Consider the following 17,888-nt stretch of genomic DNA (forward strand, 5'->3'; position numbering starts at 1 on the left):
ATCAAACTCAATTCATTTCTAGTTGTGGTGCAGCTGTTGTGTTGATGTTTTTCTGGAGTGATAATCATTCATTGCCTATGGTCCTGGATGTAATTCCGGGGGAATTACACTACTTCTGTCAATGAGACACTTATATCCTACCCGATGAGGATTAACCCCTTCTTCACTGAGGGAATCTTATACAATTTTACACCGTTTAACCATGATTTACATTTTTGGTGCACCTACACAAATTATACTTTTTTTTCCCCCAAAGACAGATAGCTCAAAACACCCCCATGTACCCCAAGTATATATTTTTGGAAAGATAATCACTGGGAGCATCCGGACACTTATCAGGCAACAAGTTTGCCACCGATCCCTGGCAAATAAAGGCGTAATGTTAATTTTAACCTCCTCTCCGTGTTTTTCTAGGATTGTTCGCACAGATTACATGTAACTGCAGAGAAACGAGCAGAATGTGTTCAGCTGCATCTCCAGATTACAGGATACCCCACGTGCACAGAGCACACTACATGACACGCTCGCTTCACTGCTCAACAGCACACAGAATAGGGCAAGGTAGGCACACAGAAAATAAAGGGTTAAAAGTACACTATACAGACAGTTTATATAACAAAAGATACATTTTTCACAAGTATGCCTTTTGATTTACTTGTGTATCCGCTTTTGTGTATCTGCTTAGCTTAGTGTCATGGGAGTTGTATTCCACAACCGCAGAAGCACAAAAAAAGCAAAAGGCATCAGCCCATTAAAAAAAATATTAAATATTTTATTTTTAAATATTAAACAAAATAAATAAATATGGGTGCAGGATATTTTGTATTATTTTTCTTGTTTTATTTGCGTACTTTTTGTGTGTAAATTTTATTTGCAGTGGGCTGTGCCATAACGTCAGATCCCCTGCAGGGCATTTAACTCTAGATCAGCTTGCAACCTGTTGGCACAGTTTTTAGCTCTTTATTTTTGTTTTAATTATTTATTTTTAGCTTTTCTGTGGCTTCTAGGAGGTAAATTTTAGAGCATTGAGAATGCGATGGATCCATTCATATAGTAAGGAGCTGGGAGGGTTAACGGCGGTTCCTGAGCACTGCCTTGGGTGCGAGGCAATCCCCTGCAGCGGGAACCACAATTTTTATTATTATTATTTACTTTTTTTGTTTATTATTTTTTAACTTTACAGAGGCCGAAGATTGGTCTCCGACTGATCCGTTCAACAGACCAATCATAACGGAACTCTCATGCATGTGGGGGGCCGTGTGTCCCATTTCCTTAACCTGTTAAAACCTTCATGACATTCCATACCGTCATACCACTGTTTTTGGGTTACTTTTTCATGGTGGCATTGAATGTCATGAAGATTTTAACAAGCTAAGAAAATGTGACACTAGCCCCCACACACACTTTACAGAGAGGGTGGTAGATCAGTAGAATAGCCTCCAAGAAGAAGTGGTAGAGGGTAATACAGTGAGGGAATTTAAACATGCATAGGATAGGCAATATGGCTCCTGAATCTAAGACGAGACCAACGACTGGTTAAGGTTTGAGTCTTTACATTAGTAAAAACTCAACAGACTAGACGGGCCAAATGGGTCAGATCGGCCGTGAAATTATTATACACAATCATAGTGCACTCGCATTTTTGCGAATAAGTCCCTAACAAGGACAGCTTAACCCCTTCATTGCCACCAATGTTGAACATTAATTCAATGCACAAGTTAGAAAGAAATAAAAAGTCTGTTCACTTGGTAATATTTACAAAAAGAAGACAAAACGTCTCCTACCTTCTTAATGGTTTTGGTTTGGACCAAAGCAAGCTCTCTGTTTTCATCAGCTACATACAGCGATAGCTTCACATAAGGGTCACTGCGAGAGAAGAAAACAATCCAAGCATTAAAAACGTATATTCAAGTTTCAATGGAAAACAGTTTTGCTGTATTACTGTCTATTTGAAAAATCATTACAGATTGAGGTGTCAAGGAACATAAATACGCATTACATGTATTCATATATCACCAACAGATTCCGTAGCGGTGTTATAATAAAGGGAGAGGAATAATTAACAATAACACACGTTAACGCACATTAACACACACTGGCTATGAAGGAGAAGAGTCGGCTGCTTTTGTGAGTTTACAAATCTACAACCTCTCTCATTCTCCAGTACCAGTAAGTCTCAAAGCATATTAACGATCATCCTGTTGTAATAGCGCTACGGAATTTGCTGGTGCTATATAATTAAATTGTAATATAATTATATCTATGATGGATTTACAATACATATACATTACTTATTTTAATCCGTAAACATCATTACATAGATTGGGTGCCAAAATGAAACTGTAAAGTAAATATCAGAAAAGAGGCAGATCACCGCTTTCAATCTACCCTGCTGCTTAAAAGTTTAGCACAACTTAGAAATGTCCTTGTTCTTGGAAAAAAAAGCAAGTTTAGTCCATTAAAATAACATGAAATGGATCAGAAATCTAGCGCAGACGGGGTTAATGCTGTAAATGGCTATTGTAGCTAGAATCTCTTCATAGATGTACAGAGGCCCTTTATCACTCCCATCACTCCTGCGTTCCAATGGCCCTTTATCACTCCCATCACTCCTGCGTTCCAATGGCCCTTTATCACTCCCATCACTCCTGCGTTCCAATGGCCCTTTATCACTCCCATCACTCCTGTGTTCCAATGGCCCTTTATCACTCTCATCACTCCTGTGTTCCAATGGCCCTTTATCACTCCCATCACTCCTGTGTTCCAATGGCCCTTTATCACTCCCATCACTCCTGTGTTCCAATGGCCCTTTATCACTCCCATCACTCCTGTGTTCCAATGGCCCTTTATCACTCCCATCACTCCTGTGTTCCAATGGCCCTTTATCACTCCCATCACTCCTGTGTTCCAATGGCCCTTTATCACTCCCATCACTCCTGTGTTCCAATGGCCCTTTATCACTCCCATCACTCCTGCGTTCCAATGGCCCTTTATCACTCCCATCACTCCTGTGTTCCAATGGCCCTTTCTCACTCCCATCACTCCTGTGTTCCAAAGGCATGTTGTGTTTGCTAACCCACATTTAAATTTAAAAGGCTGATTGATGGTTAGAAAACCTTTTGTAATTATGTTATAGCTAGAAATTTCCTTGTGACCCCCAAACTTTTGATAGCGTATAGGATATTTTCAGGCAGCTAAACGGTAGACAGAGGCTTGCAAATAATTAATGATGCTCACAGCAAACAGACACATTTATACCCAATTACACCAACGATAAGAAGATAAAATGAGCTAAACGTATCGAACTTAGGCAAACTAAAAAATACCCAAAACAAACCAAAATCAGAATACTGTGGGACACATTTTCAAAGAAAAACGAAAGACTTTTTAAAGAGCACAGTAGTAGATTTGGAGAGAAAACCATAGAAACCACCATAGTATTCCTGCTAAGAGCATAAGTTTGTCTAATGGTTAACCTTAACCTACAAAAAAACCTGACAATTACAGGTTATTGCCATAGAAACTGGAAAAGTGTCTTACATTCTTCTGTGATGATTTTTACGAAACACTCAAAAGAAAGAATAAAATAAAAAAAATGCGATAAAACGTATTTGCGCGACGTGGTGGAGAGTGCAGTAATATTTTGAGTAAGTGGAACAGCACCTTTAACCCCTGTTATCTGCAATCTGCCCTCCTCGCGCCCGTCCTTCAGCCGGAAAAATGCTGTCTTTTAAAAAATATTTTCACAAACAGTTTGACAATTAAATAGAATGCTGCCATGGTAATTCTGACAAGTAAATATTGACATATACACAATAATGTATAAATATATATATATATATATATATATATATATACTCGTGTATACGTATACTTATTTGCCCGTATGTCTAAAGCATGTATAATAAGCCTAAAATGGAAAGAGGTCTCACGCTGCAGATACTTTACTTGTTGATTTTAGGATAAAGGAAGGCGCTCAGTTTATACGGCTAAACAATTAATTGGGAAGGGGGGGGATAAGTATTCTGAATATAAGTTCTTATAGCTCCAAAACGGCTTCAAGATCGGAAGAGCAGTCTACCCCGAGGAGCTCAGCTACATCTAGTGGTAGCAAAAGTAAATTCCAAACGGGATTTTTATATTAACTTCAGCACCGATACTGAAGCACGAAGAACAACGTTATTAAACTATTAGACTATTATAACACATCGTCTGGAGCGGATGATTTAAAGGGACACTCCAGCCGTCTCATCCCTTAAAATTTCTGTGGTGCCCCCCCTTTTTCAAATGCTTCCTTACACACGTGACTCCGGCTCGCTCTAGAGATACCCATGAGCCACGGCATGTTCAGCAGGTAGGAGTGCCAGCTGCTGGGTTCGATTATAAGCCCGCTAGGGAAGAATGCACTCGGACTTCAGTATGGCGAGTTTAACACAAACGTGTATTTTTATCAGTTAATCGGAGCAAATTCATGAAAGCTCCTCCTTTTTCTAGGAGCTCAGAATGCTTTGCTGAGTATGAGGGTATCGGAGGGTTCTACTGCCCTAAAAGCCCAAATAATGTGTATAGAAAAGGCAGGAAATGGCTTTATAAATTAAATACATTCTTCTTCTTAATGCCTAATTTAGTCATGTAAATAGCTAACAGTAGGTCCCATGAGTCCCTGTAAAGCCCCATCCCTAGCTTCATCTCGCGTTTGGCCATTTTAATTGTTTAATCTTGCTTTGCTTTGCTTTATGTGATAAACTCGCCTCCAGTGCCCGCTCGGCGCATGCACAGCAATCCCTTCTATTGATTGGAATGGGAGCACTTGACACTTCAGCACGTGGAAAGGGCAGAAAGCTGCAGCATCACCCCACAGGACAATTCTTTATATGCATTGGTTGTTTTAGTGGCCCTCTGAGACACAGGGGTGCCCCTTAAATGTAGAAAGCTGTAGATTGTGAGCTCCTTTGGGGAGGGCCCTCCTTACATCTTGTTTCTGTTAGTCTAACTCATGTGTTATTTACTCTGTGTTATGTCCTGTGTACCCATTGTTCAGCACTGAGGAATATGATGGCGCCATATAAAATAAAAAAATAACAATATAATAATAATAATAACTGTCAATCAGGAGAGCGCTTCTGCATGCACACTTTATAGTACATCTTTTACATTGCAAACATCATTAAAAAGCCTATATCCTGGAATACATATGGCAAGCTTGTTTTTGTTAAAAATATACATATATAATTTACAGCTGTATAAATCAATAACAAAGTAATAATAATTCCATGATTATACTTAGGCTTCTTGGGAATCATGTAAGAAAGAAGAAAATAAATTAAAGCACACACTAAAAAAGAAACGTTCCTGCTGATTGGACCATCCCGTTGGTTACTATAGCGATAAGGACACTTTTGCCACATTGCCCCAGACTGACATTTTCCAAATGGATTCTGAATAAAGCTATCCAAGTATTTCTTAGTATTTAAGAAGTGAAATGTCATGAAGAAAAGCTGATGTTCTTAATTGCTTTAGTGATTTTCTTGGAAATTAAGCGGCGCTTTTATCTGACTCATCTATAAATCAATGCTTAAATTGGACGTCTTCACGAAAAAAAAGCAGACGATGTAGAGTCCGCGGGTAACAAACCTTTTTCTTTTTTCATTGTCTTTGGCAGCCAACTTTATGTCACACACATACATAGCACCATTCTGTGGTGCTGTGCAATGGTACACTCCAGTGGTGTGTGTATGTGTGCGCGTGTGTATGTGTGCGCATGTGTATATGTGTGCACACTATACTCTATATAGTACTATATATACTAGACAGGTTTTTAACGTCTTCCTTACGTACTTTACAATCTGTGTGTGATGTGGATTCAGATCGCAACACCTTGCAAAGTACAGCGTTTACAAAGAGTCACCTTGTAGCTATGTCGGGAAACACACAGTCAGAACCCAACTAAGGGATCAGGCTTTACCAGGACTTGTGTGAATTTGGGACCTATTCATAGCTACTGATGTCATATTTCCTCAAATTCTGTATTTTAGACATTTTCCTGCTGTTTCTATACACATTATTGGGGTTATGGAGAAGTCAATTACATAACTATAAATAGGTTTTTGGACCGTGGCCGTATATATAGGGACTGCATCAGACATAGAGAGGTGGGACGGCTCCCAGTCTTAAACCAAAATTCGGAGATGTATCTTAAAGTAGCCCCTCTCCCTTCCCTACATGCCGTACCATGTTCTGTACTCTTAACTGCAGAAAAAACTCTATTTTGTCTCATCACTACACAACTACCTGGCTTAACATTGTTCTTTTTTCCTTCAACTCCTACTATCCCCAGCCAACTGGCACCGCTTTAACCCCTTCTTACCTTACGCGGGAGTCACAAGAGCGAATGCCATGACTGAAGCACAAGTGCGGACCTGCAGAAGGCGCCGGGATCATCACTGCACGGGCAACAGCCAATGGGAGCGGCCCTAACAAAACCTATCGCTGAACCAGTTCGAAATTAACCATTGATATACCAGGTTTGTGATTTCAGAAACAAGCATTCTAGCAAAGCAGAAATTTTGCACAACATACTACAGAATTATTCCAAATCCTAATTAACAGAAAACATCCTAATAGAATACATACACTATATGGACAAAAGTATTGGGACACCTGACCATTACACCAACATATATTATATATATATATATATATATATATATATATATATATATAATATATATATACACACACACACACACATATATATATATTTGTACATATATATACATACATATATACATTATATATATCTATCAATGCGTAAGGCTCCAAATGCAAAGGAACTACAACTCCCATGCAAATTTGCAATCATTCACAACCATAAGCATGTTTTCTATGAGAAGCTAGGCATCATGGGATTTGTAGTCTCAGACAGCTTCTTGTTGGCTACTTCTCACAATTATTCTTGGGACATATTATATCATAAACAATAAATGCACAAAGCAGCCATTTCACAAGAATATCAGACAATATCTACCTTACCAAAAGGCTGGAGGAAATGCAATATGGTCGCCCTCTGCAGCCATTACTGTTTGGGGAGCCTGCTTGTGTCTCAAATTCAGTCACAGTAATATATATATATCTATATATATCATTTATTTATATATATCTATCTATAGAACAGGGTTGGGCAAATAAACACCCAAATACTTGTGCAAGAACTCCAACTCCCATCAACCTCTTCCAAAGTTTGTGAAATTAAGTCCAACAACAGCCCAATTCTGAGAAAACATTAAATCAAAATCATTGCGCAATAGTACCGGTAATTTTCAGGAGTAATTATTTGCTTTAGATCTCATCTCTTATGTAACTTTTATAGGACGAGTTTGCTTTTCGTTGTACACGTGGCCCGGAGCAGCCAGTTTAGCAATGGAAATATTTATTATTAACTCATATACTAGTTAATGCACGCGAGGCATTTTAGGGGTTCTATTCACCCCGAGTATTCTCGTCACCTCACTGAATCACGGGTTGTGGTTACAAAACAACTCTCCGTAATTATTCTGAAACCTGACTCAGTACATGAGCCGTGTAAGCGATAAATATCCTCCTACCTCGTGTACACCCGTCCGGTATCTGCCTTAAACCATACTAAAGATGTCTGTGTTGTTTATAACCCGGAATTTGATTATCAATATCAGCCAGTATCTTATTTTTAAAAAGATCCCAGAGATACGAAGTAATCTCTAGTGACAATGCTTGCGTACCTGGCTTAGCACAATAGGAGTTGTAGTTCCCAGCCCCGCTCCACTCCCACGCGGAGAGGAGGTTGAAGACCCGCGGTGGGCCATGCCAGCTAAGCCCCCAGGTACGTCTGTTTTCACAACGTACTACACACGCAATTCTGAATATTCTTTCAGCTGAGGTCCCTTAAGTGTCACCTGTCATACGTGCTCACTGACATTCTAAGTGACTGCAAATGTAAGCAGAAGTAAGCAAATAGACTGAAACGCTGAAAAAATGGATTTAAATATAATTTGTGTGATCACGGTGAACGGAACTTAAAAGCATAATGGATATATTTGTTCTCTGAATAAATCTATTTATCCATCTGAAGGAAGTCCTCCTGTATCTGCGAACTAACACAGAAACATAAAATTTGATGGCAGATAAGAACCATTTGGCCCATCTAGCCTCTCCAGCGCTCAAGAAAGATATTACCAGGGCGGAATGAGATGGGATTAAATAGTCAGATGACATGAACCTAGAATTAGGAAAAAGAGAGAAATGGAAATAGGTTGAAAAGTACAAGTTGGGGAGAGAAGAAGCCTCACCCACCACCCTTACTGTCATCAGGTCTGAGAGTGTGGTGGAGGCCACCATAGGAGAGAGCAGCGGGAGAAGTGATGTGACGAGAGGTTAGGGCGAGATGGTGCAGGGAACTGGAGATGAAGTGATCGTGGATGGCTGATAGTTTGTTACACACAGAACGTGCGTCCCAGAGTCCAAAGGTAAATGAAGGCTAGGAGGAGCAGCGCGGTACGTGGACAAGATTATTGGCATGTCCGAAACTTTGAGAGGGAAAGGACAGGGAAGAGAGCGATAAGGGAAGAGAGCGATAAGGGAAGAGAGCGATAAGGGAAGAGAGCGATAAGGGAAGAGAGCGATAAGGGAAGAGAGCGATAAGGGAAGAGAGCGATAAGGGAAGAGAGCGATAAGGGAAGAGAGCGATAAGGGAAGAGAGCGATAAGGGAAGAGAGCAATAAGGGAAGAGAGCAATAAGGGAAGAGAGCGATAAGGGAAGAGAGCGATAAGGGAAGAGAGCGATAAGGGAAGAGAGCAATAAGGGAAGAGAGCAATAAGGGAAGCCCAGGATTTGTGGAGATATCCCAAGCTACTAAAAGTAGTAGAAGAGAGAGTGAGAGAAGGTGGGAATGGGACTTGATAATGCCAGAAACCAAATGGTTCTAAATAATTCATGAGAAACATTACTTGTCAAGAAGTTCTCTTTTTAACCCCTTAAGCACAATGGGCGGTCCCATTGAAAACAATGCATTTTGAGCCCGTACATGTACGGGCTTTGTCATTAAGGGGTTAAGCACAATAAAAAAATGATTACAGCCATATCGGTCTAAGAGAAGATGGAGTCTTTACTCATAGGTGATACCTTTTATTGGCCCAACATTCCATTAACTTCTAACGAAGAGAACTTTGAGGTCCAGAAAGCTCATGTTGACTGTACATATTTTCCCGATGCAGGCGCAATAACATGCATCACATGTGACTAAAGACACAAGCAGGGATTTCAGCTGTGATGTAAAAAGCAAGCAGTCTGTGTGACCGGGGGATCTCTCCAATTCACCATGATATTGAAGGGAAAACTTGACCCTTCTCAAGCATGGCGGCCACCACATGCATTGAAAGTAAGAATGGATCCACAGAGAAAACTTGTATCTATGCTGTTAAGAGCTCAGGATGACATTCAACCCTGCCAAACATAAAGGCTTATGTTACTTACCAGCTAATCCAACCTTACGTGGGTGAGTAATACGCCACGGTTATACGAGAACAATGCGGCCAGAATTCCGAGAATAGTATGATAAACACACGGTATATTTCCTCACGCATGAAAACGTCTTCAGGATGCTACAGAAGCCAAGCTTTTAAACGCACTAGTATGAGACCTCAGGCAGCTTTTTCTACATGCACATATACATTCACACGTTAATGCCCAATTTAAACTACTGCACATAATCTGCTACTAGGCAAAAAATACTCTTAAGCCTCAAAAAACATTACGCTGTAGGCATTTTTCTTTTTTTATTTCTTTTGTTCTGTAATTTCCCCTTTACATGATATCTTTAGATGTATAAGGACAGGTTTATTTTTCGTCTTGGTATAAAGTATCCATACAGCTCTGGCAGGCCGGTCAGGATGTCCAAGAACATAGAAACACAGAATTTGACATCAGATTGCATCTAGGTTGCCCGTTTTTGCTGATGTAAAGATTTAGACCTTAATCGGTTGTCGGTCTCATCTTAGATTCTAGAGCCATATGCCTATTATTAGGCCTCTCGCCCCCTCAGTAAAGTAGAAGCTCCCTTGTTATATATATAAAAGACAAGACAAAATTGACAATGCAAATGGACATAGAGGGGCACTTTTGCTTTAGTTGGTGTGGTTAGAGACAGGGCAAGGGGGCAGATGTTGATACACTCATTCCCAGCATACGTTATGAGCTCCTAGAAAAGGGACATCAGGAGAAGAAAGGATAGAGGGATTTTGGTCCCAAAGAATGATTGTACCTTTGAAAGAGGAACATTTAGGAGGAATGTAGAACCTTAAAGGTGTTTCAGAAATGGTGGTCCATGGGACACTAGACCGTCTACTGATAACCTGGTCTTTGTTCCATGGTGACAAAGACTGACCCGGTGGTTCCAGTACAATAAAGTTACACAGACCCCCCCCCAGTGACATCACTATGACATTGTCGGGAGTACCCACTAGTCACAACTGAGATCAAACAAACACTCAAAGGGAATCTATAGTTACGGCGTGCTGCTCCATGATAACAGCATTGGGGGTAAAAAAAACATTAAAAACTAATTATTAAAAAACTAGAAAAAAATGTCCCTGAATATCATGTACCCCTTTAGGGCAGAAATATGAAATCCTTGTGGATGCAGCGAGCACCAAAATTGAACCATGTTTAAACAAAAACGGACCTAATGATACAACACCCTTAGTGAGCAAAGGGTTAACCTTTTTTTGGGTCATTCAAAATATAGCAAACAACTAAGTCATTCTAAATAATACAATAGTTGGATGACTTCTATTGAACCATAGAAAAACAACTTATTTATGTTATAGCTGTATGAAAATCAAGAGCAATATGACCCCTACAGTAAGTTCACGGCTTTTATTTAAACAAAATTGAAGACGGAATCCTGGCACGGGTATTGTTTGAGCGCAAACATCCAGATTAGTGTTTGTCTGATGCTCTTTTTTTGTTTTGAAAGCAATTTATCAAGATGCCAAAGCGATAGAATAAAAGGCAGTGAATGAGATACAGTGTGTCAGTGAGGCTCGGAGCTTTCTATAGGAAACATGCTAGAAGAAAATAGAGCAACCGGAAAAAAAAATACAGCAATGTGCAAAACTGTGAAAAAATGCTGCACAAAAGAATACTTTCAAAAATAGACTTAATAGTTTAATTTTATAATTTAACAAAATGAGTGAACAGAAGAAATTGAGTCAATATTTGGAGTGACCACTTGGGAACATCTTGGAGAACTAATCACGGTCCTTCTGTGGATTGAGGCGCCTCAGTTGCTTCTCCCAGACAAACTCTTTGATGTTCACTTGCAGGACTCCTTGTTTATCTTTATGCTGAAGATCTTTCCTAATGACTTTGGCTGTATGTTTGGGGATGGCTGTCGTGCTGCAACGAGATTTGGGGCCAATCAGATGCCTCCCTGATGGTATTACATGATGGATAAGTATCTGCCTATACTTCTCAGCATTGAGGAGACCACTAATTCTGACCAAATGTCCAAGTCCTGCTGATTTGCAGAAATGCAGCCCCGAACGTGCAAGGAACCTCCTCCATGCATCACTGTCTCCTCCAAACACTCATTAGTCTTGTGCTACACAAAAGCCCTACAGGGGAACAAACTGCCTTCTGCTCCCGCCAAATATTTCACATTTTGACTCCAGAGCACCTGCTGCCATTTTTCTGCACCCCAGTTCCTGGGGGGGGTATAAATAGCTGAGTCACTTGGCCTCTTTCCCTGTCTGAGGTATGGCTTTTTGGCCGCAGGTCTTCCATGAAGACCACTTTTGACCAGACTTCTCAGGACAGTAGATGGGTATACCAGGGTCCATTAAAGATGAGGTGATGCCACTGCTACACTACGTTTTCATGGCCAACCACTGTGTCTAAGGTCCTCAGTATTGCCTGTTCCCTTGTGCTTCTTCAAAAGAGCTTAGACAGAATGTCTGGAAACACGATTGCATTGAAATTTGGGGGAAACCTTGCCGGTGCAGTATAACTACCATGTGTCTTGTTGCTGTGCTCAGTTAGTTAGCGAGTTTGGCTTTTCCTCACTCAGTTTTATTCCTCCAACACAGCTGTTTCTGTTATAGTTAATCATTGTGTTTCAACCTACATATTAAATTGATGATCATTAGCACCTGTCCGGTATAATTCTTTGATCATACACCTAGATGCCTACAAAATCCCTGACTTTGTGCAAGTGAATTGATGCGGTTTTAAATGCAAAGGCACCACACTAAATTTTGATTTGATTTACATTTTTCGGATGTTCACTCATATTTTTTATCATTTAACAAATTAACTGTTAGCATTTCTAGTACTTTACAACATTTTTTCACACCTGCCTAAGTATTGTATGTATGAGTATATATATGTATTTATTGGGGGGGGCTGTGCCCCAAGTGTCAAATATCAATTCAAAACCACATGTGCCCAAAGTGGAAAGAATGGGGTGCCATCTGCCATAGGCTAGGGCATTTTAAATGAGTAATAATATAATAAATGATACATTGAAGGGTCCTAAGTTCCATGCAGTGCTCTTACCAGCATAGCATGTAGTGCAGAAATAGTGTCCTGACACCGTAGAACCACGGTGAACTCTGGCAGACCAAATCTGGAGGCTCTGTAAGCATCTCAGACTTTAAAGAACCCATTGACCTTAATACCAGAGGGTCAAGCCTTCCCCGTCTCGCAGGTACTTAATCCTGTCCCAAAGAAATGGCTGAAACCATATAAAATGTACTGTATGTGTATTAAAGAGTCAACTAACACCTTTGTTAGTGAGCAGACCCCAATTTATCAGGTAGGAAAAAGCTTACATTATGTGTATTGGATGGATAATGGTTACGCATGGGGTGTATATTTAGTGTAATTTGGGTAAAAATATTGTGCTTGCAACTGTTGGTATCACTAAAGGTTCTCCCTAGATCAGCATGACCTGAAGATTGAATGTTTATAAGAGACTACCAATGCTCCCAGGTGTTCTCTGTCTTGATCTCCAGTTCTACAACTTTTATTAATGCCAATTTTTTCATCTTTACCCTGTCCCAAGTGCAGATTTAAGTTCGGTTTTATTTTTTTATCAATATATATATTGTATATAGTTATATATTGCCAGGTTGAGGGTTAGCGGAAACTAGAGCTGAAGAGCCCCTGCAATCATTCAGTCTGGTGAGCAGATGTACCGTCCACGGGGTCCGGCTGAAATCTGGCATTTCCGCGCCAGTCCCCCCACTGGACATGAATGACAAGTCAGCCCAATGTAGTATTAGGTACTGATTGCATTTTGTTATTGCTTTGATCAGGTTAATGAAAATTTTTACATACCGGTATATGTTATTTATGTTATATTATATACACACACACACATATTTCTATCTATGAGTGACCTCAAGCATGAAATGCCGATGTCATGAAGAGCATTTTCTCTCATTAATAAGTATGTTAAGTGGAGAAGAGCGGACAAGCTCATCTGGCAAGTGTAAGGGAGCCAGATGGTACGTTATGATTTTGTATCCATATCCAGGATCTATCTTTTTCCATTTCGGTGGCATAATTTGGTGTAGTATGTATCTACCTTTACTGTGAAACGCTTGGGTGCTCTATGGTTAGTCATGCCACCCATTTTGAAGGGGCACAGGAGACCAATATTATTCGTGTTGACTTTTCACTGTCATATTTTCATCCAAAAGGATTAACCCTTTCCATGTCAAAGACTAGGGCCAAAATTGGAAGATGGTGCCCAGGAAAACACAAAAAAAGCCCCCCTCGCAGGCCGTATGCTTTACCTGTCGATTTGGAATTCAGAGAATGCCACGATCTATCTATTTTTGTTGATATTACTCAGAGGAGTAATAATTACATGACCCTAGAAAATCAGCTTTGCGCCAACAACAAGCACCTAACACAGAGTTAATACTGAACGTTCATATAGTTTACTTTCAACTTGAAAGTTGGTTGTCGACCAAATATTTGCTCTTCTAGAGTCAAGAACCGAACTAAAAGAGTACAGCAGAAAACCTTATCACTATTGCTGCACAGAGAGAACTGAAACGGTCCTTTCTTGCACTGGTAGCAATGGGGGTACCAATTTGTACAAGCAGGAATCTTAATTCAAGGACATAACACATAACAGCAAACTGCATTTCCAGATTCCAGCAGCTGCATTGTGGTCAAAAATGTTTTGACAGAGGGACTTCTAGCCATCGTCCTGATGTCCATCATGTCACGACTCTACCTAACACCGAGTCAAGACTGTCATCCAACTGATGCCTGCCTCAACTTTCACTTGAAAGACTATACTAGTTGCTCCATGCCTTGATCCATACTTTCAACGGGTCTGACACAATCCCAGACAATGCCTCGCACCCAAGTATTCTCTTCCAAGATTCTAAATTCATTCAGACTTAAACTAATGTACCAGGGTCTATACACAAAATGGTACGATTGTATTTCAGCTTCCTGACTTCACTACATATTACCAAGGTCCAAAAGGTCAAGCCAGCGAGATTTCTCCAAAGTCTCCTGACAATTCTCCCTTTACTGGACAAACTTCTGGGTCTCTGTAGTCCCTTAACAGGAGTGCTTGCTTTGTACTGCTTTGGTCTACTAAGGCAAAGCAATGAACTTTCTAGCATCTAGCAAGTAATCCATAGTTGACCTGCCATTTATGCTTTCATCTAAAGATTTAAGCATATAAACACCAGCGGGGATATTTTCTACAGCTAACTACCAATCAACGTTGGCTGCTTCTGTATCACATGACAAATAAGATCTCCCTGTAAATCCGTGTGTGCAAAGAAAAGTTTTACATGGTTTAGCAGTTACTTCTATTGCTGCATTTAGTTATAAATATGTTAATATCAGAGTATTTCTGACAGCACCTTTACAATCATGGAAGGGCCACAAAGCAGAATTTAGCGCATCATTCCCCAGTTTAGAGGCCACATTCACAATTTAATCATAAGTGTCAGCTATGTACGCTTGTTAAAGGACTGCAAACCCCCATTAGATCGCAAGAAACATCCATCGTTGAAAAGATTCACCCAAGGTTATCTGCTTATTCATACAAGAACAAGTAGCAGAATTCTAATTTTTTTTTTATCCTTTTATTTATATATTTTCCATACAAAACACGATGACGACACTATCGCCACTGACGTAGGTTACAACAATTGAGCGGTTATAGGATCAGGGACGAAGGCACTTTATTCAATTAAAATGTAAAAAGGAACATACAAAAAAAGAGGATTGACGACTTTAAAACTAAAGTTATATTGCCAGTAAATTACTCTTTTGCAATTAAAGGGAAAAAATAGCTTTGTTTCTAGCATTGTATTTTAGAGTTCCTCACAAAATAATAATAGAATAATATTTGTGAGCTTGTTTGTAAGTCGAAAAGTTATGTTAAATATTTCCTGTTTTCTCCTGTTTATCCATTGTACAGCGCCGTAGAATATGATGAAGCTATTTAAAACAATAAATAATAATATGACCCATTTATTTTATATTTTTCACAGGCTGACCCGGTGAGATGCGGTGACACCAGCTGCTATATCATCAAGTAGTCTACAGAGGGCGCAGTTTGCATGGGAATAAATGAAAGTTAATTAAGATAATAAAGCTATTGGCACCAATATAAAAATGGTGTTCGATATTTTGCGTATATCATTGCATGTTTTTTCTATAAACATAGATTTATAACTGAGATTTATAACTGTAAATCTCTCCGTTCTGGAATCAATAAACATTACCCCAAACAGGTTGACCAATATATTTTTTATATCTCTATATTTTAAACTTGCGAACATCAGTTTGTCTTAGTCTAGTTCTAGTTTTGTCAGGCTCTTTGAACGCAAGGGCTGTAAAGACACGTTGTGGAAATGACTCTCTATTTAAATAAAAGCAAATAACATTAAAAATGCTAAATCCCATTAGCATATCAGTGTACAGCAAAGGGAGAGTTTTCAGGCTATTTCTATATTACATTAAAATAAGTAAAAACAATAAACGTGAAAAAAGCGAGGGGAGAGAGAGGGGACAGAGAGAGAGGAGAGGGAGAGAGGAGAGGGAGCGCGCGCACGCATGGGAAAAAATGAGGGAACCTGGCAGTTAGCATGATCTCCCACTAGAGGGCGTCATATAGCATTTATATGCATAACCCCAGACTAATCCAATGTTATGGTTTGGAAGAGGATCTACGGCTAAATAATTCATTAACAAAGGAGCCTTTCCCTTTTCAATTCTCATTATAATGAGGCCATTTGGGAAAAGATTTTCCATCTTGTTAGAAAAATGACGTCGCTGTCCAGTTTTAATTTTTTTTTTTTTTTTTTTTAAGGTTTCTTTGTATTCAGTATATGGTGGTATCTTCGATAAATGGGACTGTGCAAAGAAAATGAGTAAATCTAGTAAAGACGATATTGCATTAGATTGCAAGATTTTAAGACTACTTAGACCTTCTTTCAGGCACAATATTGAATTGAAACTGCATTGCTCATATATTTACAGTTATATTTGGTCACAGCAACACATTACTCACCTAATCTGAGATCACGCAGTGACGTCGGAGGGACACGCAAATCCATCATTGATCCATGATTAAGGTATCATCTTAACACAATTTGCTCATTGTCTCTCACGGGATAATAATAATGATATTCTACAACTACATCAAACTGCATTATGACAGGGCAAAGCTCAAAGGTCATCTTTATGTTTTCTGTAGGAGATTTTTACCAAGGGGCAGTATTAGGGCTGAATTAACAGGGGGGAGCACACAGAGCAATTGCTCCAGGGCCCAGACGTTCCGATGGGTCCCTATCTGTTCAATGAAATGACGAACAGACCGGGTCCCGCAACGTGCGGCAATCACTTCCCGCAGTGTCCGTGAGGGAGGATGATTGCCGCACGACGCTTAGTGAGGGGAGCAGCAGGCCACAAGAAACATAGAGGAGGGAAGTGGAGGATGCGGCAAGTAGGGTGTATGTATGTATACATATGTATATACTGTATATATGGAGAGCACTGGGTTCCTCTGTGGTGTCCTGTCTTGGACTCCATGCCTGTTCAATGTTTTGCAGATGGTAGACTCATGAACATAGATGTTAACCAGTTCAGATGATTCATTCAAGCCTTTAGTTGATACTCTATGGTTCTTTTTTACCTCATTGAGCATTCTGCATAGTGCCCTTGGAGTCATCTTGGCTGATTTTCCACTTCTAGAGAGAGTAGCCACAGTACTAAATTGTCTCCAGTTTGTCTGTTTACTGATGAATATGTCAACTCTTTGAGGTTACTCTTTCCACCTTCATGCCAATCATTCTTAATTGTAGGTCCTCCGAGATCTTGTTTTTTGGGAGGCATGGTTCACATCCGCAGATGCGTCTTGAGAATAGCAATTTTAAAATTTTGAGTGTTATTTTAATGTCAAAGTTGCTCTAACACACACTTCCGATCCTGTTTCATTGATTGGACTTCAGGTTTGCTAACTCCTGACTCCAATTAGCTTTTGTTGAAGTGATTAGCCTAGTGGTTCACATACTTTTCCAACCCACACTATGAACGTTTGGATGATGTATTCAATATGGACAAGAACGATGCAATAATTTGTGTGTTATTAGTTAAGATTGTGTTTGTTCATTAATGTTATGAAGATCAAAACGTACTGTAAGACAAAGGAACCCAAACCATCTGCAGGGCCCAAAATCATCTTAATCTAGCCTTTGGCAGTAGGATAGCAAAATGTTTTACATTTATGTACCTCCAGCAGAATCTGTAAGTGTACAATGGGCTGTACACAATGTTGTGCCTATGACTAGGCCTAGGGCAGCAGATGTAGGGG

The 17,888-nt window shown here is 39.7% G+C and overlaps 1 protein-coding gene across 3 annotated transcripts in view; it reads right to left on the minus strand.

Annotated features, from left to right (window-relative positions):
• The window catches only part of NEDD4L (NEDD4 like E3 ubiquitin protein ligase), a 183,638-nt gene that overhangs the window by 87,306 nt on the left and 78,444 nt on the right, over positions 1–17,888 (minus strand). For all 3 annotated transcript variants that reach the window (XM_053448183.1, XM_053448182.1, XM_053448181.1), the window contains exon 3: positions 1,785–1,866. In XM_053448183.1, the coding sequence (XP_053304158.1) occupies positions 1,785–1,866 (82 nt within the window). The remainder of the gene's footprint in view (positions 1–1,784; positions 1,867–17,888) is intronic.

This window comes from Spea bombifrons, chromosome 1, assembly GCF_027358695.1.
Source record: "Spea bombifrons isolate aSpeBom1 chromosome 1, aSpeBom1.2.pri, whole genome shotgun sequence".
Lineage (NCBI taxonomy): Eukaryota > Metazoa > Chordata > Amphibia > Anura > Pelobatidae > Spea > Spea bombifrons.